The following is a 24907-nucleotide window of genomic DNA, read 5'->3' on the forward strand; positions in this document are numbered from 1 at the left end:
TCTAGTGAAACGATTGGTCATAAAATAAAGGTGCTTTAAAAGATTCTTCACAGCGATGCCATAGAAGAACCATTTTTGGTTCCACAAAGAACTATTCAGTCAAACGTTGTTTAAAGAACCATCTCTTTCTTACCTTTTTATAATCTGAAGGACCTTTTGTGAAACAGAAAGGTTCTTCAGATGTTAAAGGTTCTTTATGGAACCATTCAGACAAAAAAGGTTCTTCTATGGGATTGTGAAGCACATTTACTTAAGAGTGTATGCTAATTTTTTTTTTAAATGTATTTACTTTTTAACCACAAATGCTCGTCTTACACTAGCTCTGAATTACATAGTGACTATGGAAAGGTCACGCATGACATAGGCAGAAGTAAGGACCCAGTGTTTACAAAGTGAATGTGCAAAGAAAGTCAAACACCCTTTACAGAAAAAAAGGGAAAACAATGATTTCGGCCGATTTTGAAGTTGGAGGAGAAAATTAGATGAGCATTTGTGGTTAAAAAGTATATAAATTTGTATTTTTTTTGCTACATAAGACCCTTCATCCTTGGCTGGGATCGTGTGGATCCCTTTGAAGCTGCACTGAAATTGCTGTTGATCCCCATTGAAGTCCACTATATGTAGAAAAATCCTGGAATTTTTTTTCTCAAAAACCTTCTTTTCGACTGAAGAAAGAAAGACACGACCATCTTGGATGACATGGGTTGAGAACATGATCAGACCTTTAAAACATGTGGTTGTATGTCTACATCTATCTTTGGATTTAATGTGGTTCATCCAAACTGAATTTAGCGGCAAAAAACTCTCCGGCTTGAATAAGCTGCTACCGCTGGGGGCCGAACTCACAACTTTGCAGGTGGTGGCCCACTTATCAGGCCGGAAGGCTGCATCTCCCTCCATCATTCTCTTGACATATCTCTCCCTCTCCGTACGTTAGCCCTTAGCACTTTCACTCCTAGCAGATGATTACGAACACAACGTGAAGTGTCGGAGTGGCCCCAGGGGCCCCTGACCGTAACACTGTGCCTTGAATTCTGGAAGATAACAGACTGATGCACATAAACAAGAACCCCCCCCCCCCCCCCTACACACACACACACACACACACACACACACAAACTTGTGCCTGGAGCTCTTGGTTCTTTGTTAATCTCATGAGTACACACACACAGTGTGAGGGCACATAACCAGATTTGATGGAGCTAGTGTCAAAGTGAAATACCCTCCTATATTCTGCCCGTTTTCTTTACTTTCTCTACTTCCCTCCGTTTTCTTTTTCCTCTTTTATCTCACTCACAACATCGTGTAAAGAGAAGGACAAGGTTCGTGGCTCTTTGGTCATGTTTTCTCAGCCTAAACTGATATGACAGTCGAGGCTCACGGCCGCTACAGGCCTTTTACAGAGAGGCTTTCTTTTCAGTGCCATGTCGGAATGTCGCCATAAGGAAACATGAGTTTAACATGCTCTATTTTTCACTGAGAGGGGAAAAAAAAAACAGCATGACAAGACTAAGATTGAGTCGGTTGCTGTATAGAGGACATAAATCATGATAAGAATAACTAAACTGACATAGTTTTACTCCGGTAAAGGTCTTTACGGAGATATCGTCATGCTAAATGAAAACTGATTTTCTTGCAGTTGATATTGCATCAGGAATAGATGCTACTAGCATCTAGAATTTAGAATTCATGCACATATATATATAATCTGCAAAATGCTAATTATTTTACCAAAATAAAAGGGATCATACAAAATGAATGTTTTGTTTTTTCTATGTACTGCATTGAAAACAAATATCTCACATAAAAAACATTTAAACTTAACAGTTAAACTGTCGCCTGTTCTTCAGAAAAATCCTTCAGGTCCCACAAATTCTTTGGTTTTCCAGCATTTTTGTGTATTTGAACCCTTTCCAACATGACTGTATGATTTTGAGTTCCTTCTTTTCAAACTGAGGACAACTGAGCGACTCGTATGCAACTATTACAGAAGGTTCAAACGCTCACTGATGCTTCATTAAGAGCATTAATTTGAAGAAATTTAACTTATTTTGTCTTCTGGAAAACATGTAAGTATTTTCTGTAGATTCTGAAGGGCAGTACTAAATAAAGAAAAAATATGATATTTAAGCAAAACAAGAGAAATGTACACATTTTCATTCTTTTCAAAAGTTTACACCCCCGGCTCTTAATGGATCGTTTTTCTTACTGGAGCATCAGTGAGCATTTGAACCTTCTGTAGTAGTTGCATATGAGTCCCTCAGTTGTCCTCAGTGTGAAAAGATGGATCTCAAAAACATAGTCATTGTTGAAAAGGGTTCAAATACACACAACTGCTGAAAAACCAAAGAATTTGTAGGACCTGAATAGGGCTGGGCGATAATTCGATAACGATAATCATCACGATATAGTTTTTTTTTTTTTTTTTCGATAAAACTATAATGACAGTTCGATAAGTGCTCGATAATGCTTACGCACTATGCGTAACGCTGCGCAGGCATTTTGCAGCCTGCACTTCCGGATGCCGCATGCAGTATTTAGTTTACAGCCACATGGCTCTAGTGCAACCATTTCACTCGCATTTGCGACTAAAAATTTGTACGTGCGACTGTAAAAAATATTTTGGATCACCAAGTGCGACTGACCCGATCAGCATATTTGTGTTTGCACTCATCGGAGATTTAAAGGTTTCTACGTGTTTTTGCAACATTGAGTAATGTATCACAGACTGATCTCATGAATCCTTTCATAAAGTATAGAGAGAGTGTAAATAAGAGACTGATTGTGCAGTAAAGAGAGCGTCGTTGTTTATAATAGAGCTTTGTGATATCGTGAACTAAGATGAGTGACAGCTTTAAATAATTTTAAGGTGGTTTGTAAATGAGATATTGATCTAATACAGCAGTTAAATAAACAATTAGTTACTATTAAGTGACTTACATTGACTGACTACAACACTATTCCTGATTTTGCTTTATTTCGTCGTCAAAAGTAATCTGAAACAAGTCACAACTGCGCACATCTCCATTCAAACACAGCGGTGTTTCGTTTATGAATGAACGTGCGTTTTTAAAGGAATCTAGTGAAATGATTCAATTTCCCATTCATAAAGACAGTCACTCGCTTTATTCCCGAATGAACCATCCGTTAAAACGAATCAAATGACTGATGTGATTCAGTAATTAAATCAGCGTCTTGCCGCCACCTGCTGGCAGATCTGTTCAGTTATTGAAATCTTTAATATTTCTGTTTTCAAAAGTTTATATTATAGATTTTACATTCATCTCAACATGAATTTATGATTTTGATTGCACTCACCTTTGAGCCTCATTAAACATATGAAAAGGTAAAAAACAAAATTCCCCTGTAAATCACTTTGAAGCAGTGTTGTTTTTGACAACCATCTTAGATTTAGTCTTAGTCTTTTGGACTAAAAAGCTTCTTAGTTTTAGTCAATTTTTAGTCACTTCTAAATGTGATAGTTTTAGTCCAATTTTAGTCGACGAAAAGTCAAAAAGGTTTTAGTCTAGTTTTAGTCGACGAAAAGTCAAAAAGGTTTTAGTCTAGTTTTAGTCAAAAAAAGGGAAAAAAGTAGTCTTTTAACAAATTAATGTAGGTCAGTAAGTATTTTGCTGTTGGGTAGTGTCACTTATAAGTTCTGAAAATAGCAGATCTATAGTTCAACACAATGTGAGCTTCCGGATCGACTATTTTCACCAATAATTACAATAATGAAGGAATGTTTTAGAACATAAAAGACAAACAAGGATGGAATGCTAAAACGGCTTGCCATACTAGTATGGCAAAGAGTATTTAATGCTAAAACGGCTTGCCATAGCGGCAGATACGTTTTAAGTTTTGATTGGCATGCACAATAAGCGGAAATGTCATGCATTTTAAACGTCTGACGGACCACCCACTAACATTTTCGTCTATTCTCGTCTCGTCAACGAAAACTCACACACGTCTCGTCATGTTTTAGTCATCAACGAGCCATTTTTATCTCGTCATCGTCTCGTTATCGTCATGAAAAAAAGTGGCGTCAACGAAATGATTTCGTCATCGTCATCGTTGACGAAAACAACACTGCTTTGAAGAGTCAAATATCACCTCGTAATAGGAAGGCTAATTTTTTTAATAAGAGTTTTGATTATTGTTTAGAAAGTGCTCCTAAAATTTTGACTGCTCCTAAATTTAAGTTAGGAACACAAGTGCTCCTAGCAAGAAAAGTAAGTGTAGAGCCCTGAGCCATTATTATTATTTTTTTTTTAATATTTTCAGAAAGCTAAAACATTTTACAAGATGTGTTAAATCAGCTGCACAAAGGGACTGGCATGCTGAAAAGATTTGTCTATTCTTATTTTTGTTGAATGATAAATATAGTTAAAAATCACTTTAACTCTGCATTTACAGTCAGAGCCATGTTACCTAGTGTTGTATCATTTTACAGTTCTCATGTTTTATAAAAACGTTTTATATATTCTACCTCAATTGATTATTGTTAGGAAAGTATTTGTCCTGTTCTGACAATAAACCATAAATAATAATTAACTGTCGAGAGTAAAAATCTGCCTTTAAAACTGATAGATATAATTATAAAGATTTGACATTTATCGTGATAATTATCGATATCGACTGATATGAAAAAAATTATCGTGATCATTTTTTTTTGCCATATTTCCCAGCTCTAGACCTGAAGGATTTTTCTGAAGAACAGCGGGCAGTTTCACTGTTCAGGACAAACAGGGGACTCATGAACAACTATCACGAAACCAAAATACACAGCTGTGGATCATTCAGGTAACAACACAGTATTAAGAATCAAGCATATGTAAACTTTAGAACGGCGTCATTTTTATAAGTTCAACTATTATTTTCTCTTGTGGATGTATATTACTTTTATGTGAAGTAATATTTATATATATGGAAATAGCAAGAAATGTCAGAAAATGATTTCTTTCCTTTTGCAAATGGCCAAACAATAAAAGAGGATGAGTACTGACTGCATGACAGAATGAGTCCTGAAACCTTTAAACTCTCGTCTCTTCATACTGACAAAACATATGAAATAAATAACCTAGCGGCTCATAGTAGCAGTCGTTACCTGACATTCTTAGGTGACAGGTAATGTCAGCGAGTATGTGTCTGTATGTGCGTGTGTGCACGCTTGCAAACAAACATTTGAGCATCTGATGAAAAGTGAGCTTTCTGTCATGCATAAACAGCGATCCTGTGACATGTTGCTTGACATGCCTGCGGAAATTTAGCATATAAAATGCACTGCTGCTTTTGAATATTTCACAAGGGTATACAACACAGATTTTTTTCTCTCAGCTTCAGTGTCAAGTGTATTCTGCACTTTCGAATAAAGAAGTACAGGGAATATATTTATAGAGAATATGATTATCTTTAGAATAAGAGCAGTAAATCAATAATACAATGAATCCCGGCAATTTCCAAAGCTTATTTTCATGCATAAGAAGATCATTGCAGAGTATTGAACATGGAATAAAAAACTGTTCATTTCAGGGGAGTCTTATTTCTCGGTGTAATGTATTTATCTGGGAATAAACGTTGGGAAAGCATGTTTTAAAAAGTAGATTATGAGCCTGTGTTTGTAAAATGCGATTCACGTAGTTGTGGTGTGTGAATAACTCTTTACATATTGATAACTTGAACATTTCTACACATAACACAATCATTATAAAACATAAAAATGCATCATATGGTTCTAATAAAGCAGAAAAAAGGAAAGAAACAGTTAATCTACTCTAATCTAACTCTATTTAAGAAACGCTCTAAACCAGGAGTTTTCAAACTTTTTTTTTCAAACTATATTATAACCCCCTTGCAAAGGATTCCCTTCTGAAAATATAAAAGTGGCTCTATTTTGCGTATAAAAACACATATGTTACCCTTGACCACAAAACCAGTCTTAAGTAGCACGGTTATATTTGTAGCAATAGCCAAAAATATATTGTATGGGTCAAAATTATAAATTTTTCTTTTATGCCAAAAAATTAAGATCACGTTCCATGAAGATACCTTGTAAATTTCTTATCATAAATATATCAAAGTAAATTTTTGATTAGTAATATGCATTGCTAAGAACTTCTTTTGGACAACTTTAAAGGTGATTTTCTCAATATTTTGATTTTTTTGCACCCTCAGATTCCAGATTTGCAAATAGTTGTATCTCAGCCAAATACTAGCACTGGAAAGCTTTATTCAGCTTTCAGATGATGTACAAATCTCAATTAAAAAAAACAAAAAAAACCTTATGACTGGTTTTGTGGTTTAGGGTCACATTTATTAATATTTTAAGGGCAAATATATGCAGTGACTCACTTTATAATAAACATAGTTATATTCATTTTATAACCATCATTTTATAACTTTAGCAAGACAACAATAAAAAGGCTTAATATGAATATATATTTTTACTATATTATACTATTTTATTATTTAAATGTTAATATAAATATATGCAATAATATTATTATAAAATATAATGCTTAATTTCATTATTACTGACCTGTTTTTAGCAGAAACATGAACTCTATAAACATTTACTTTAGTATGACAATAAAAAGGCCAAATATTTATTTTTGCATATAGTTATTATACTTTTTATTATATTTTAATTGGTATTCTACTATTATAATAATTTATAACTCTAAATGTTAATATATTATTAAATATGAATATTCTAAATGTTAATATATGTGACCCTGGACCACAAAACCAGTCTTAAGTCGCTGGGGTTTGTTTGTAGTAATAGCCAGAAATACATTGCATGGGTCAAAATTTTTGATTTTTCTTTTATGCCAAAAATCATTGAGAAATTAAGTAAAGTTCATGTTCCATGAAGATTTTTTGTAAAATTCCTACTGTAAACATATCAAAATGTAATTTTTGATTTGTAATATGCATTGTTAAGAACCTAATTTGGACAACTTTAAAGGTGATTTTCTCAGTGTTTTTGATTTTTTTGCATCCTCAGATTTCTGATTTCAAATAGATGTATCTCAGTCAAATATTGTCCGATCCTAACAAACCATACATCAATAGAAAGCTTATTTATTGAGCTTTCATATGATGTATAAATCTCAGTTTTGTCAAATTTAACCTTATGACTGGTTTTGTGGTCCAGGGTCACATATGTGCAATAATAGAAAATATGATTAATCTAATTATTACTGACCTGTTTTGACCAGAATAATGAACTTTATAAACATTTACTTTAGTACAATGACAATAAAAAGGCCAAATATTTATTTTAAATTTTTGTATATATAGTTATTATACTTTTTATTATATTTTTATTGGTATTCTACTATTGTAATAATTTATAATCCAAATGTTAATATATTATTAAAATATGAATATTCTAAATGCTAATATATGTGCAATAATGTAAAATATAATAATTAATCTCATTATTACTGACCTGTTTTGACCAGAAAAATTAACTTTATAAACATTTACTTTAGTATGATGATAATAAAAAGGCCTATATATTCATGTTAATGTTAATATATTATTAAATATGAATATTCTAAATGTTAACCACAATAATGAACTTTTTAAACATTCATAAACATTTACTTTAGTACAATGACAGTAAAAAGGCCAACTATTTAATTTTAATTTTGTACACATGGTTATTATACTTTTATTATATTTGTATTGGTATTCTACTATTGTAATCATTTATAATTTAAACGTTAATATAATATTAAATATGAATATTCTAAATGGTAATGTATATGCAATAATATAAAATATAATGATTAATCTCATTATTACTGACCTGTTTTGACCAGAAAAATAAAATATTACCATTAACAAATGTGAATTAAAAAAAAAAATCTTTGAGATTTTTATTTTTTTTCTGTGAACCATTAGCACCAATTTGCAACCCAGAGTTTGAGAACCTCTGCTCTACACAAGTGAATGATTGTTGTTCAATGTATTGCAGTCTGGTGTTACATGCACACACACAGAAAGCAGTAGCAAACTTCAGTCCTCATGGGAAAAAATTATCTACAAATGCCAAGTAGCTAGCTGTAAACATGTTGACAATTTAACTAAAACAGTTTAACTCAGCAAGGTTCCTATCAAACTGCTGCTCTGTCTTCAAATGTATTCATCTGAATAAAAACCAACTCTACAGGACAGCAAATTAACGCTAACGCCCGCTATGGCACCCCTTGTGGCAACACTACGAAACCAAAAGTCAATTGCGTAACCAGAAGCATATGATTCGTTTCAAGTCTCAACCAAATAAAACCAAATCAAAATCTATCGATGGCTTTTAAACAAGCTCTAACCAATGACCACAGCAGAGCGTAGAAGAAGACATCGCCAGTGACACTTTAAACGACCAGAGCACTGGAAATAAAACGGTCGTAAATATAAAGAAAGGCTCATTTACCCAAGGTGCAACGGGACACCTTTCACCATTTAATCAGTCAGTCACCCAAGAGTGATGTCCCTAATATCATGATTCCACCATTTCTCTGTTTAACATAATTAAAATGTCCGCTGCCGGGGCCATAAACGGGAGGAGAGGATACTGTAATTCTGCCGTAAAGCCGCAGAGCGTGAAAATGTCACTTACCGAGTACCCTCGTCCTGACAGAGAGTGAGTGGAGCTCTGGGGGAGAGAGAGAGAGAGAGAGAGAGAGAGAGAGAGAGAGAGAGAGACAAAGAGAGAGAGAACAACGTTGACCTTTGAGGGATACTATGAGATGACAGAGACATGATGAAGTTCTAACACTTTAATATCAATATTCACATTAACCTTTTTTCCACCCTTCGTTCCTAGCGTTCGCCTAATGACATTCCTTATTCCTTTCTCTCTCTCCCTCTCTCTTTCTCTCTTCAGGATCTGCTAGAACACAGGACTCATATGACTCAAGCACAGTACAGCCGTCTGGTCGCCCAAGGCCTTTTCTCTTCAGCAAGACTTAGGGATTATCTTCAACTGGGGTTTTAGTGGAATTTACATTGTTAATCTAGAAAAACACCTTGTTTCTTTCTGTGACAAATCATTAGCATGTACAGTATGCAGTTCCTAAGGTTTTCTGAGTAATTGCTAGGGTGTTGCTATGTTGACGCTAGGGTGATATAGCCTATAGTTGCTTTGGTGTTCTGGGTAGATGCTCAAATCTGGTCCATTGATGGCTTTTACCTGTTAATGGCACATCTTTCTTTAAAAAGTCATGAGTTCATCACCATGGATCTTTTATATAGTGATAGTTGTTGAATATGAAGCTTAAAGTCCCCATGAAATCAAAATGGAAGTTTTTTGGCCTTAAAGGAGAAGTTTACTTCCAGAACAAAAAAATTTAAAGATAATTTATTCACCCCCTTGTTCTTGTTGAACTTTTAAATTGCAGTTTCAGTGCAGGTTCAAAGGGCTCTAAACGAACCCAGTCAAGGGAAAAGAGTCTTATCTAGCAAAACAATTGGTCATTTTCTAAAAACAATTACAATTTATATACTTTTTAACCTCAAATGCTTGTCTAGCTCTGCGTGAACTCTGTGTATTCCGGTTAATGGCAGATGGGAGACGAAAATCTCCCATCGTCTAGCAAAAAAAACGATCGTTTTGCTAGACAAGACCCTTCCTACTCGGCTGGTATCATTCAGACCCCTTTAAAGCTGCATTTAAAGAGATAGTTCACCCGAAAAGGAAAATTTGATGTTTATTTGCTTACCCCCAGGGCACAAAGAAACAATCGGTCTGTGCAAGAAACGGTATTTATATAATTTTTTATTTTACCTCTGATCAACCGATAAAAAACTAAAACTTGCGCTAACTTATCTGGGACTGTTGACTCCCAACTTTTGAGCCTGATTGACTGAAGTTATGGTTGCTTGGATTAGAGGTAAAAAAATAATATACTGTTCAGTTTCTTGCACAGACCGATTGTTTAGTGTCTTAAGACCTCAATGTATCGTCACGAGCCGCAGGGTTCAATTTGGTTTTGTCTGTGAATGATTTTTTTGACTCTCAAAGCCGTGGGTCCCACTGACTGCCCTTATATGACTGACAGACTGCAACGGTTTGAGTTAGAAATCTTTGTTTGTGTTCTACTGAAGAAACAAAGTCACCTTTATCTTGGATGCCCTGGGGGTAAGCAGATGAACATCAAATTTTCATTTTTGGGTAAACTATCCCTTTAAACTGCATTTTGGAAGTTCAAACTCATGGGCACCATCCTGAAATGTTTTGCTCAAAAAACAATTTCTTTACAACTGAAGAAAGTAAAACATGAACATCTTGGATGACAAGGAGGTGAGTAAATGATCTGTAAATTTTTCTTCTGGAAGTGAACTTCTCCTTTAAGGTTACCTATAAGCTAGTTTGCTCCAAAACAATGATATAATTTGTATTTAGAAGGTATAAGCATTCAAAACGTACAGTCTCTCATTTCCACCAATAAGAATCAACGATTTTAATGACATCACCCTGCACTTCAGCTTCTCATCAGATTTTCTGTCCAATCAAATGCTCTCTAGAATCTAAAGAGTCACGCCCCCTATACACTATAAATAAACGCTGAAGCTGCAGCTGAGATCAGTCACTCATTCACAGAATTAGTATTTTTTTTGTATGGTGAATGGCATGTAGTGCACTATATAGAAGATAGGGAAGTATTTAGGCAGTGTAAATATGCTTTCGAATCTATGAAAATATGAAAAGCGATTATAGCAATTACAGTCTGTCAAACGCGGCTTGATAGAGCTCAACAGCTCTGGCAGAGCCGATATACATATGTATATACAAAATTGCTTGATATGTCCCACCCTGTTTTCCTGTTTCAGTTGAAAGTACATCAACACATAGAACAACACTGTTTTAAAGGACTTAAGTGGACCTTTAATACTTTAATACAAACCGTCCAAACCCAATTGGCAAGAACAGACTTAGCCACTAATAACATTTTACGGTAACATGTTTCAACATTTGAAGCCGTTCAGTTTTGTACTTTGCATTCAACTCAACATTCTGGCATTAACTTAGTAATACAGAATACTCAGATGATTCTTATATAGAAGGTTACATCATTTTTGAGAACTGTGTCATAGATTGTCATCATAAGGGAAATGACATTTCAGATCAGAACCAAGACACCCAGCGTTTGCATCCATTTTCCATGCTGTTGCATCAGCCCTTGTCAGTTTATGGTAAATGAGGGGGAACGAAAGCATTTTATTTTGCCGTGACAGATTCCTTGTCAGATTCAGATTCATATAGGGGCATTTAAAACAGTTCAGGGCTGCCTGAGTGAGTCATAAACAACTAGAAGTTACATAGAGTGCTAAATAGTTTTAGACTCCAGCAACTGTCCACAGCATGAATGTCCCTAAAACTATAGTTAACATTGGTAATTTAACAGTTTGGAATTTGCACAATACAAAGGTTACAGGCTACAAAAAGTAACATAAGAACTTTATGACAGTTAATGATCTTCTAATGCCACTCTACCGCCATTATGCATCCAAGCAAGAAAGCTAGGTTTACCGCAGGCTACTGCCTTACCCAAACCCACAGTTTGGGAAGATGCTTGGGAAGAAAAACATTTGCTCCTTATAAATAAACTAGTCACCGAGTCTGAGCTCTGTAAGTCTGTAACTCTAAATTTGTGGCATCAATTCTCTGAAAGACATTAAATAATTTATTTAGTTAACAAGGCATTCTCAAGCACACCATTTTCAGATATGGCCATAAATATATTTATGTCATGTCTTTTGAAGCTTTTTTGAGACTGTTGCACCATCATTTGAATGAGTTACCACTTTTTTTACACACTACTATTGTGGTATCATCGATTTCAGATTTGCCTGCCCGATACTTTGCATTACAAAAAAAAAAGTTTTGTTTTTGGTCACTTTACATGCTGGTCAGACAGCCTTCCTCTCAAAATTTGCAGTTGTTGGTCAGAGTAAAGCCCAAAGTATACTTTAAATGTATACTTTATAAAACTATATTGTAGTACAGGTTCTGCTTTGTTGTGGACAAGTATCTGCACCGTATTTTCAGCAACCAGAGAATCAAATGTCATTAAAAATCACAAACTTCTCCTAGTAAGATTAAGAGAATACAGAGAATAGAATTAATCTATTTTGTCTCTAATCTAACAATCTAATAAATACGATATAATGTAATCATTCAAAATTATTTAAAAAAAACTGATTAGGCAGGGAATTCTCTAGAAGTGGATATACGGTTGAAGTTAAAAGTTTGCACACACCTTGCAGAATCTGCAAAGTGTTAATTATTTGACCAAAATGAGAGGGATCATACAAAATGCATGTTATTTTTTATTTAGCACTGACCTGAGTAAGATATTTTACATAAAATATGTTGAAAATAATAGTTGAATTTATGAAAAGGACCCCGTTTAAAAGTTTACATACAATTCATTCTTAATACCGTGTTGTTACCTGAATGATCCACAGCTGTTTTTTTTTTTTGGGGGGGGGTTTATTTAGTGATGGTTGTTCATGAGTTCCTTGTTTGTCCTGAACAGTTTAACTCTCTGCTGTTCTTCAGAAAAAATCCTCAGGGCCCACAAATTCTTTGGTTTTTATTTGGTTATTATTTATGTGTATTTGAACCCTTTCCTGATCTCTCAATGCATCGTTTTTTCTTCTAAAGCATCAGTGAGTGTTTGAACCTTCTGTAACCTTCTGTAGTCCCTCAGTTGTCCTCAGTGTGAAAAGATGGATCTCAAAATCATACAGTAATAGTTGGAAAGGGTTCAAATACACAAAAATGCTGAAAAAACAAAGAATTTGTGGAACCTGAAGGATTTTTCTGAAGAACAGTGGACAGTTATCACAAAAAACAAAGGTAACAACACAGTATTAAGAATTAAGTGTGTGTAAACTTTTGAACAGGGTCATTTTTATAAATGCAACTATTATTTTCTCTTGTGGACTACACTGGTGGTGGTTGAGGAGAGATCCCCCATATGATTGTAAAGCGCTTTGGGTGTACGGAAATACACATGAAAGCGCTATACAAATGCATCATTCATTCATTCATTCATTCATTCATTCATTCATTCATTCATGTAAACGTCTTTTTATATGAAATAACTTATTCAGGTTGGTACAAAATAAAAAATAACATGCATTTTGTATAAACCCTCTCATTTTGGTAAAATTAACATTCTGCAGATTCTGCAAGGTGTGAAAACTTTCGACTTCAACTGTACATATTACAGTCAATGTTTAATATGTTAGCAAGTGTGTTAAAAGCAAACTGTCTTTAACATTCGAACATTTAAAAAGATTGCAATATCTTGATTGATACATTATTGTATTACTAGTTCAGTGCTGACTTTCAGCTGAAATATTAAACAAATAACTGCTTTACAGCAGCAGACAACTAAAACCTTAAGAAACAAGTAAAGCCATAATCCACATAAGCCACAATAGCTGGAATGAGAGAACCGCAGCCTGTTACAGACATCTCCAGTAAGACTAGACGGCAACTTCCACATCCCAGCACCACAGACTAGGCCTGAAAACCAATCTCCAAATCTCTCCTGCTCTCCCTCCCATCATTTTCCCCCTCTTTTTGCCTCTTTCCTCTGTGCGATTGGCAATTTCTGCTTCTGTCTCAGGGGGTGACTTTTCCGCAAGACCAATTTTGTCCTTGCGCAGAATTCAGTCACACACACACACACACACACACACACACACACACACACACACACACACACACACACCTGCTACAGGGGTTTAACCCTCATCAGTTCCTCTGTTCTCTCTCACACTCAGTACAAACTCCCACTGTGACAATTAGAGAAGTGTTCCTGAGAAAACCCGGAAAGGCGGCACTGCAGGATCCAAATACTTTTCCAGAACCACAGAAAAGCGAGGAGGCGTAACGTATGGAGAAGAGCGAGTGGGTGCGAGGCTCACTGGGAGGCCAAAAAATTTGTAGAGTTAGCCTTACAATGCCCCGGTTCATTCACATTGCCACATTCAGAGTTGAAAGGGAGACTTATTTAAATGATAATGAGGAACAATACGTTGGATTTAGTGCTGCAGTGAGAGGAGAAAAAATCCATTACACCATCCGCGGTTCATAAGCCATGGGGCTGGGCCACATCTAAACACGCTCCCTTAAAAGCCATTATACGCAGCACTCAATGGATTTGCCTAGCACTTAGGACTTCAAAAAAGGATTAAGATGCAGGCTGCGAGAGAATGAGAGAAAAGCGAACGTGAAAGAGGGAGAGACGGGGTGGTAGGGTGAGCGGGACAGCAGCTGTTTTGGGGTTAACCAAACAACCTCTTTAAAAAGAAATAGGGGTGAACCCGCTTCTTAATTCAAACCCATTTTCACACTGACTCGACCCTACACCCTCCCTCCCGCATCACTCTACACTTCTTGGGTCCTGACAGATTTGGTGACAAGTCGGAGGGGGCGGATTGTTTAGCTACGGACCAGACTATTGGTTAAGATAGGGCAGCGGATGAAAAGAAGCCAATCGGGACGCAACGGAGCGTGAAGTCAGCGAGCGAACAGACGGCTGAGATGCAGTAGGTGTTGCCGGGTCTCTGTGGGCAGCTTCTGTGACATGGTGGGTGGGTTCGAAACTATCAGTGTCATTACCTTCATGCCAGATCCACTCCAAACTCGAAAACATCCTCGCTGTTCGGAAACACAAAAGCTTCTATAGTCAGATTAGACATTGCATATTTATATGATGTGAATGACAATGAAATTATAAGGGGGAAATACAATTCTACGATTTGTGAAACAACCTGTCGAATAATAAAATTGGTTAAAAAATGTGAAATATTTGCATAAATGTCAACTACCATTCTAAAGATAGAATAAGGATTTTTGTAATTTTTTGAAAATGTTTACTGTTTTGGAACAAATATACAGTAATATTGTAAAATAATTTAACTCTCTCTATTTTAATACATTTTAAAATGCAATTTATTCCTGTGGGGGCAAGCTGAATTTTAAGCATCATTACTCCAGTCTTCAGGGTCACATGATCCTTCAGAAATCATTCTAATATGCCGAATTGGTGCTTAAAGGAGAAGTTCATTTCCAGAACAAAGATTTACAGATAATTTACTCACCCCTTGTCATCCAATATGTTCATGTCGTTCTTTCTTCAGTCGTAAAGAAATTGTGTTTTTTGAGGAAAACATTTCAGGATTCCTCTCCATATAGTGGACTTCTATGGTGCCCGCGAGTTTGAACTTCCAAAATTCAGTTTAAATGCAGCTTCTAAGGGTTCTTAATGATCCCAGCCAAGACCCTTTTTCCTCGGCTGGGATCGTTTAAAGCCTTTGAAGTTGTATTGAAACTGCATTTTGGAAGTTCAAACTCAGGGGCACCATAAAAGTCCACTATATGGAGAGGAATCCTGAAATGTTTTCCTCAAAAAACACAATTTCTTTACGACTGAAGAAAGAAAGACATAACATCTTGGATGACAAGGAGGTGAGTAAATTATCTGTAAATTTTTGTTCTGAGAGTGAACTACTCATTTAAGAAACATTTATCAATATTATCAATGTTGAAAACATTTGTTTGGCTTAATATTTTGGTGGAAACCGTGATTATTAACCACTTTTTATTGAACAAAGTTTACACAAGCATACATTTGAAATGTGTTTACTGTCATTTTTGATCAATTGAACACACCCTTGCAAATATTAAACATTAGATGCAAAATTCACTTCCGCATGGTGTTTTCATATAGGTGTTGTTTTACATGACCACTGAGGAATTTTAATCTTTAAAAGCATGAATGTTTCGCTAATCATTATTACATATTCGGGTCTTTAGCGACTGCAACCTATATCCAGCACGGATGGATCTCTAACTGCTGCAATAGCAAAAAAACTCTCTTGATATTTTAAGAACAATTACAGAAGATAAAATAAAGCATATTTCATTACTTTTTGAAACTTAGAAGGGTTCAATTCGAGCAGATGATTTTATGATCGCCGTCATCCTCAGAACGCACTCCCACAATACAATACATCAGCATCTTGCTCATATTCGCGATCTCAACCATATACTCAAAGCTATTGTTTTCAATGACTTCAAAGTCAATATTTTGATCGCTGGCAGCTTATTCACCACATTCACCATCAAATGACGGTGACATTTATATTTTATTGCGTACAGTAATTGCTCTGCAGTAAAGCTATTCAAACAAGTTCAATTTTTGCTGATGATATTCTTTCGATTTATGCCTGCCATAGTTATGAGTGAAACATCACATCATTATTGTCTATTAAACAGAGGAATAAATGTGAATTGCAAATATTTAGTCATCAGATATTTACATATTAAAATATACTTACACTATTACACACCTTGAGTCTCTAGCAAACCTATACACTTTATACAAAAAAAAATCATCAGAAAACATATTGTTTTATATTTCATATAATTCTTTCTTGTTATATTGTTTATAATGAATAGATTAAGGAATACTAAGTCAAACTTGAAAAAATGAAGGAGGGAGAGGGTAGTGAATGACGTCTCGGGTTGCTAAAGACCAGAGGTATGCATTTAAGGGTTAAAGAAACTGTATGTAAGAAATTAATTTTAGTTAATCATAAAATGGCCCTGACATGTCACTTGACATTAAGAAATCATGTTCATTTCAAATACTTATATCACTGACAACAGTGGTCCGGCCAGGATATTGTCATTTAAAAGTGAAAGTTGCAGCCCACAACTGATGTTATTGTTGTCATTTTGTGTTTTGGTCTGAGGCTCCACCCTCCAGCTATCTACCAATCATGAAATCAGTAGAGTTTTGTGATCTGGGTTGCCAGCTCTGTTACAGCTGCAGCTATGAACGTGTCAGATAAAACATGTATAACGTTACGAAACCTAAAAGACCTCGTTATGAATCCGAAATACGTCGTGACAAAGTCCGAAATAAAACAAGGATTTGTATAGGAGATGCCTTTGACAGATGGAGACGGCTGAAAACGGAGAAGAATTTGAAGACAGACGCCAACGTTGCTAATTTTCTCCTGGATAGGTAAGATTCATCTATGTTTGGCTATCTTTGCTTCCGTACACAGTGGATTTTCCACAGTCGGCCGTGCAAAATGCGTTCATAAAAAGCTTTATATCGCAGCACTAGCAGGGTATGAAAACAATCTATGTTCCGACTGAAATGTGGTATTACACCGTGTCTACACCGGACGCGACAGTTGTCGCGCCGCAACAGCTAAAGTCTGTCTACACTGGACACGTCAAAGCGACCGTTGCAAATCATTTAAACTTTGTGTGAGCACGTCATAGATAGAACAGCATAATAGGTTCTATTGCATTTGTCGCACCGCGTCGCACCGCGCCGCTCGCGTCCGGTGTAGACACGGTGTTACAGTACATCTTTACGAAATATTTGGCTAATCGCCATTAGTAAATTTTTGCGATACATAATTACTTCGCAAAACATCTCTCGTGAAGCAACAGAAGAAAAAAAAAAAATACTGTGTAGGACTCGTCACTTGCCATTGGAAGCTCCTTGTAGCAGCCTAGGTTCCTGCTGGATCCTGCAGCTTAGCTGGCAACCTCGAGTCAGGGGGGAGCGGGAGGGGATACACCGTTCTACAGTATTTTGAAATTGATTGCAGTACCAGTTTTGGCCACAATCCTACATACGGTTCCTTTAAGCCAGCGGTTCCCAATTCCAGTCCTCGCGACCCACCGCTCTGCACATTTTGTGTGTTTCACGCATCGCTTCCGACGTTTGTTCTATTCCAACGTTACTGCCCTTCGAAGTGGACATCACAGGATATTCCGCCATTATTCATTAGTTCGAAGCGAGCGTATGTGTTCCATTTGAAGGTCTTTAAAGCGTGCGAGACGTAAATTTAAAATGCATTTATTTACAGACGCACTTCACACTTCTCTGGTAAGTTTCATCTGTGTGTGAAGACGCTACATGCGGTGACGTAGCGCAAATATGTGAATGAATGTCTCAAAGTATAGTAAACAGATTTCCCCCACTTAGGGAGCAGGGAGCAGGGAGCAATGAACACTTTGCAGGGACCATGTCAATCGGATCGCAGTTCCTGCACGGACCTCACTTCTAATGAGCTGGTTATCTGAATCAGGTGTGTTAACTAAGAGAGACATGCAAAATGTGCAGAGCGGTGGGGCGCGAGGACTGGAATTGGGAACCGCTGCTTTAAGCAATGTATGTTGCAGACATTTCATGAACACCCTAAAGAATCATACGAACATGTGGTTTATTTTCTTAAAAAAGTCTTACTGGCCAAAAGTTTGAACTGTTATCTGTATGCTGAAAGAGAGGGAAGAGGGAATCAAGCCATATCTAGGGACCAGAACACACTAAACAATGCCCTAACAACCATCTAGAACACCAGCAACGTGATGTTAGCAACCACAAAGCAACACCTTGGCAACAGCCCACAATACTCTATAAATTTTGAAGAGTCAAGCATCACTTGGAATTTCATCAGAAAAAGTTGGTGTATGTTGTTGCTCAACTTGACATCAATCATTCGGGTAACGGCACATTAAAAACGTGTCTTTCCACATATGAGCACAAATATTTAAATCATTTGTAATGTCATTTTGCATTTTCTTTGTGAACACGTTAACATTATGCAGTGCAAATCAAGCATGCGATTCATGAATGTTGAGTTTGATTAGTGTGAAAGTCAGGAATGTTTACATCAAGGTCACACTGCAAAAACATCAGAAAGTGGTCCAGATCGGAATTGAAAATGTCAGACGAAATGTCAGAAATGCTGTACAGACTGTCATCCAAAAACCAGATCTGTGTCACATTTGAGGGGTGGAAAGCTGATGTTCAACTGTGATGTGAATGTAAGAGAGTATTGAACAGACTCGTTTGCATTCAAGTCAAATTAAAGAAAGTCTGACTATCCTCATTAATTCATTAACACACTGATTCTGTAATGTCTTTACAAGAGCCATGCTAAACAAGTGGACGTGTTACGTTCTAATAAGAAGATCTTAGCAAACGCACGCAGCGCTCAAATGGCAAGCCCCCACATTGGCTGTTTTTGAAATCACTGCGCTCCTGCCCCCAGTTCTTTGAGACACTGCCATCCCCCTCGTTTGTTTCCATTTCCTTTTGACACTCCAGCGACAAAAAAGAAATCCAGTTCTATCCGCCTCTGAAGCGCAGAGATCGTTAGCTAGCGGCGCACACGCCTAAGCGTCTTTGAAGTGGGTATGAAAAGCGTATTTGGTATGCAAAGAAAATTAGCATGTATGGCGAATCACAAGGCAAGATTTTTTACACCATTTAACGATGTGACAGTGATGAAAGATGATCCTGTTTACAAAGCTAGCGTTAGCGCGGCGTCCGGGCCTGGTGCGACGGGACGGGAAGGAACGGGCTCCGCAGATCTCTGGCTATCTGTGTCTTTCTCCCGCTCTGAGATGGACAGATAGGCCTACAGATGACATGGATATGGCGCTCTGCATTTTAGCACCATTTCTTTGGCAGGAGATTAGAGGGAAATGTCATATCTGGCACTGTCAGCCATTACAGTCTGCAATTTTCTGCAGTCTTTCAGCCCTCCCTCCCTCTCTCTGTCTGCCCGTTGTTCTGTCGCTTTTTGCTGTCAAAACTGTCAGCCTGGATCACGCTTTTATCTGCCTCGAGCTCGTTTCTCTCTCTTCCTCGCTCTCCCTCTCTGACTTTTTCATGAAAAACAGCCTTCTGCACAAATTCATAAATGATGGCGCTGAAGGGTGGGAGGGAGAAAGCGAAGACTGAAATTTCCCTCCGAATCCTTAACAGCCTAAGCATCACATTTAATCTCTTCATTAAAAACATTTTATTCTTTTCATCATCTTCCCCTCCCTTCATCCTCGGTTCGCTGAGGCGCGCAGCCTCGCCGTCTCCGCATTACGGATCCATCCGAAAGAATTTGCTGGGGATTTCGGACACGCGTTTGACAGGCGTTAGTTAGGGACGCGTATTCAGCGAGTCTCGGGAGAATTAGACACAAATTCTCATTACCCCTCTCTCAATCACATTATTTCTTCATTCAAGGCCTAACCGAACCCCTACCACTACTTTTTTCTCTTCAATATTCAGCTGCGTTACTGAGAAACGGCACCAGCCAGACGCAGGGAATCTTTTCTATAAAGACACTGGTGAGAAATATGCTTCGAGCTGATCATGAATTAACGCAAACTAACTGCTTATGAAACATAGTAGATCAGTGGTTCTTAAACTTTTTGACACCAAGGACCCCCACTGTCTGCAACATTATTCACTTTTCTAGTTACTGTCTGGGTAAGAATTATAAAAAAAAAACTCTTTTTTTTTCTATTTTAAATATATATTTTATGTTATTTTTCATATTTAGAAATATTTTGATATTATGATATTCAAACAATTGGACCCCAAAAATCAATCATAAGGGTCACTTTCTACTGTCTAAGCTGATGTAAAGACTAAACCTAAGACTAAGTCTTTGTAAAATAATATTTTGGCTGTCAGTGAAGAATGGCTGTTAGCAAGAATGTAAGAGTTCATTAGAACAAAGGTAAGAACAAATTATTGTTTGTATGCACCTGTTGTGTATCCGACTGGCATTTTGCTTGTAAATCTTTTCTACAGACATGTAAGAACACTTGAATGCATTTATAACTGAATAAGACTTCTGCCTGTCTTGTAACAAATTTGGCTGGTGAAGTCCTCTCCTATTGGTTGTCATAAATACTGGCATCATAATGACACACTTTATTGTGCTTACCTCACTGAGCCGGTCTTTGGAGCTACTCCTGGGTGCCGTGTTCACCTCAGTCTCCTCCATTTTCCTCCCAGCCTGGTTCAGAAGACTCAAGGACTAGACAGAGCAAAGAAAAATAACACTTTAGAAGTAGGACTTTATATAAGAGCTTTATATGGCTGTTGTAACCCTACAATAACAACTGATCTAGAAAGCACTCTTGTATCCTCAAGCAGAGCCATATTATCTCATCGAAACAATGTTGGGATGGACACTTTGAGATAGAAAGACTTCAAAAAGACACATTTTAGACATTTTAGGCCCTGTTTCCCAAGAGGTGCCTAGTTGTGTCTGAAACCAGAGTATTGTTGTCTTTACTGCTTTTATCCGGTGCACCCAGAGCATTAGTCCGTGAAAACCCAAAGGGAAAGCCAAAGTGTGTGTGGAGGGCAGGTGAAGGTGGTGGTTTTTTTTTTTTGCTGAAACAGTGAAATGTAGATGGTGATGAGGGCAGTTTTATGTATTCCTGTGATTTGACTGGTGGAAGAGCTTAGGGATGCTCTAAAAACTTTGACCTGCATTTGAAGATCCGCTGATTTGAACGCATGCAAAAGGGCCACAGCTCACCTGGAAATGATATTCACTGACCTTGTCCTATGTTTCGAAGGCCATCTGTCATGAGTGTGTAAACAAATTTTATTTTGCAAAGATAACAAGCTGGTGAGAAAAACTTCAACACGCAATTCTGACTTTTTTCCTCAGAATAAATTCGCAATTGTGAGAGGAAAAACTTTTCTCCTCTTAATTCCGACCATACGTCTCACAATTCTGAGAAAAAAAGTCAGAATTACGTATACATACGTATTACACATACGTATATGCTTTTAATCTCACAATTTTGACATTTTTCTCACAACTCGAGTTTAAATCTCACAATTCTGAGATTCAAAAAGTCAGAATTGAGAGATTCAAACTTGATATAACATGTATATCTATATACTTTTTATCTCACAATTCTGAAAAAAAGACTTTAAATCTCGCAGTTCTGACTTCCTAATGACTTTTCCGACTTTTTTTTATCAGAATTGTGTAATACAAACTCCCAATTATTTATTTCAGAACTTGCAATTGCGAGAAAAAACGTCAGAATTGTGAGACTTGAACTCGAAATTCTGACTTTTTTCCTCAGAATAAACTCGCAATTGCGAGAAAAAAGTTTATAACTTGCAATTTTGACTTGATAACAATCCTGAGAAAAAAGTCAGAATTGTGAGATACAAACTCATACACATACACATAAGTATATACTTTTTATCTCAAAATGTTGACTTATTTTTCTCGCAATTGTGAGTTTACGTCTCTAAATTCAGACTGTTTTCTCAGAATTGTGATACAAATTTGCAATTCTGAAAAAAGTCAGAATTGTCACTTTAAATCTTGCAATTCCGAGATTCTTTCTACTTTTTATCTCGTAATTCTGACTTCCTAATGACTTTTTACCTTGCAATTCTGACTCATTTTTATCAGAATTGTTCAAACTCGCAATTCTGACTTTTTTTCTCAAAATTAACTCGAAAAAAAAAGTTTATAACTTGCAATCTTAACTTGATAATTCTGAGAAAAAAGTCAGAATTGCGAGATGCACAAGCATATATCTCAAATTTTTCTCGCAATTGCGAGTTTATATGTCTAAATGTCTTTTTTCTCAGAATTGTGAGATACAAACTCACAATTCTGAAAAAAGTCAATATTGCGAGTTTAAATCTTACAATTCTGAGATTCTTTGTCAGAATTATGAGTTTATAACTTGCAATTTTGACTTTATAACATGCAATTGGACTTTATATCTCATAATTCTGAGAAAAAAAGTCAGAAATGCAAGATGTAAACTTACATTTGTGAAAAAAAGTCAGAACTGTGAGATAAAAAGTCACAATTAGCTTTTTTTATTCAGTGGTGGAAATGGGTTTCCATACACATATGTGTAAGTGTGTCCTATATATTATATGTGACCCTGAACCACAAAACTAGTTATCAGGGTTATTTTTTTTTTTCAAGAATTGAAAAAATCTAAAATCTGAGGGTCCAAAAAAAATCTAAATATTGAGAAAATCACCTTAAAGTTGTCCAAATAAAGTTCTTAGCAATGAATACTACTAATCAAAAATTAAGTTTTGATATATTTACGGTGGGAAATTTACAAAATAATATATGATCTTTACTTAATATCCTAATGACTTTTGGCATAAAAGAAAAATTGATAATTTGACCCATACAATATATTTTTGGCTATTGCTAATACAAATATACCCTCTTAAGAATTGGTTTTGTGGACCAGGGTCACATATATGTATGAGTGTGAGTACAAGTTTGTTTGTTTTGCTGTACATTGGAGGCAAAACCGTCTCTACAAGTAATAAAACCTATTACTAGTTTTCAATTTATTTTTGGGGCCTGCAATAATACATTTACATTGCATGATTTAAATGTAAAAAATAAATGCAATATGCTGTAAATGTATTTATGTATTTAGATGTTTAGATTTTATTGCAGCACAGCTGGAACATGGTGTTGGTCAATCAGAGCTATATGAACAGCCCGTTTCAAAAATGCACGTGTGTGTGTGTGTGTGTGTGTGTGTGTGATCTAGTCCCAGTGTGTGTGCATAAGTATGAGCATAAGTATGTGTGTGTTACTCAAACAACTCTCATGCGTGTCCCCAGTGGCTTGCAGGTCTTGGCCCTGGTCTCCAGATCTCTACTCTAATTTAAACAGATCACTGCTACAATTAACCTTTCTGCTAAATATCAATTATAGCCCCAGGCAGAGCAGAATTAAAACGGTCATCAGCTAGTCTGACAGGTCCTGCATTCTGCCACCACCTGGTCATCGTTTCCCAGTCCCTTCTTCCCAGAGGACACACGCAAGCCCCATTTAATTACCAGAGCCAATACTGAGCCAGCGCTGGAACAACACCGCGCCAGCACTGGATGATTGGTGCAATGAATTACCATTCAGTTGAGGTCAGAAGCGAAAACCAGCGGAGTGATGTGACATAGGCACGACGCTGGCGCTATGTTGAGGATTTCCAAAAAAAGAGCTGCAGGTGGGCCTAATCAAGTCAGAGTAATTTGCTGTAGTCAAGACAGGGGCTCGATTCTGTCAGAAAAGCTGACAAGCTAATCAATCCCGCTATCTCAACGTAATCGGCAGGGCTGCTTAAAGAATCGCGGAATTGCTGTTGTGTCTACTTGTAAAAGCAGGCAGAAGAGCGAGGGGGTCTCTGTGTGTGGTGTGCCAAACGTGGTTTTGATTTGTTTACAGAACACAGAATGAAAATTAATGTTTTCAAAAATACCATCTTCACTGATGTGGAAACAGAAGTCTGATTTGGAGATTGCAGCATTTGGACTTTTGTCATACGTTTTTGGATACACCTTGTGTGTTTTGTGGGACCTTACTTCAAATAAAGATGGATTTTACCCGGTTAGCGTTCTGAAGGTCTCAACTGAGGCTTTGTGCACGCAGCAAGCCGAAGGTTCTGCAGGTCTGTCCCTGAGAGACAAACCATGCAAAGTGTTTGAAATGCACTTTAGTACTTCTCTGTTTGTGCACTTTCTAGTTATGGATTCATGTCTTGTTTAGACGCAGTGCAAGGTCAAACATGTTGACTTTAAGAATCTGTAAAAGACACAATTTCTTCATTTTTCTCTCGAAAATATGTGGGGAATTCAAAACCAAGATGAGGTCAAATTACCATATTTACTTAAAGGGGTCATCAGATGCCCATTTTCCACAAGATGATGTGATGTGAGAAGTCTATAACATACTTTGGTTAAAATTCTCAATGGTAGTGTAAAAAACACTCTTTTTACCTTGTCAAAATCAGCCCTTTTTAGAGAGCTATTCTGTTACATGTTCTTTTAAATGCTAATGAGCACTGCTCACCCCACTCCTCTCTTTGCCACGGGATGATGAGCCGTAATGTTTACTTTAGCCACATTTAGCTGCATTTAGCGGCATTTAGTGCCGTCTAGCGGCGAAACTCGCTAACAAGCACATTAAGAAAGGCCATTTGCAAAAACGCATAAAAACCCTTTTACTCACTTTTGCTGTGGGTGAAGCTGCATCACGAATGATT

The 24907-nt window shown here is 36.7% G+C and overlaps 1 protein-coding gene across 9 annotated transcripts in view; it reads right to left on the reverse strand.

Moving 5' to 3' along the window:
* Window positions 1-24907, reverse strand: part of fbrsl1 (fibrosin-like 1) — a 386040-nt gene that overhangs the window by 243814 nt on the left and 117319 nt on the right. For 8 of the 9 annotated variants that reach the window (XM_073840599.1, XM_073840602.1, XM_073840600.1 and 5 more), the window contains exons 3-4: window positions 20791-20883; window positions 8624-8659 (exon numbers count right to left, since the gene is read on the reverse strand). In XM_073840599.1, coding sequence (XP_073696700.1) covers window positions 8624-8659; window positions 20791-20883 — 129 coding nt within the window. The remainder of the gene's footprint in view (window positions 1-8623; window positions 8660-20790; window positions 20884-24907) is intronic. The other variant, XM_073840603.1, reaches the window with a different exon arrangement.

Source organism: Garra rufa, chromosome 5 (assembly GCF_049309525.1).
Source record: "Garra rufa chromosome 5, GarRuf1.0, whole genome shotgun sequence".
NCBI classification, from domain to species: Eukaryota; Metazoa; Chordata; class Actinopteri; order Cypriniformes; family Cyprinidae; genus Garra; species Garra rufa.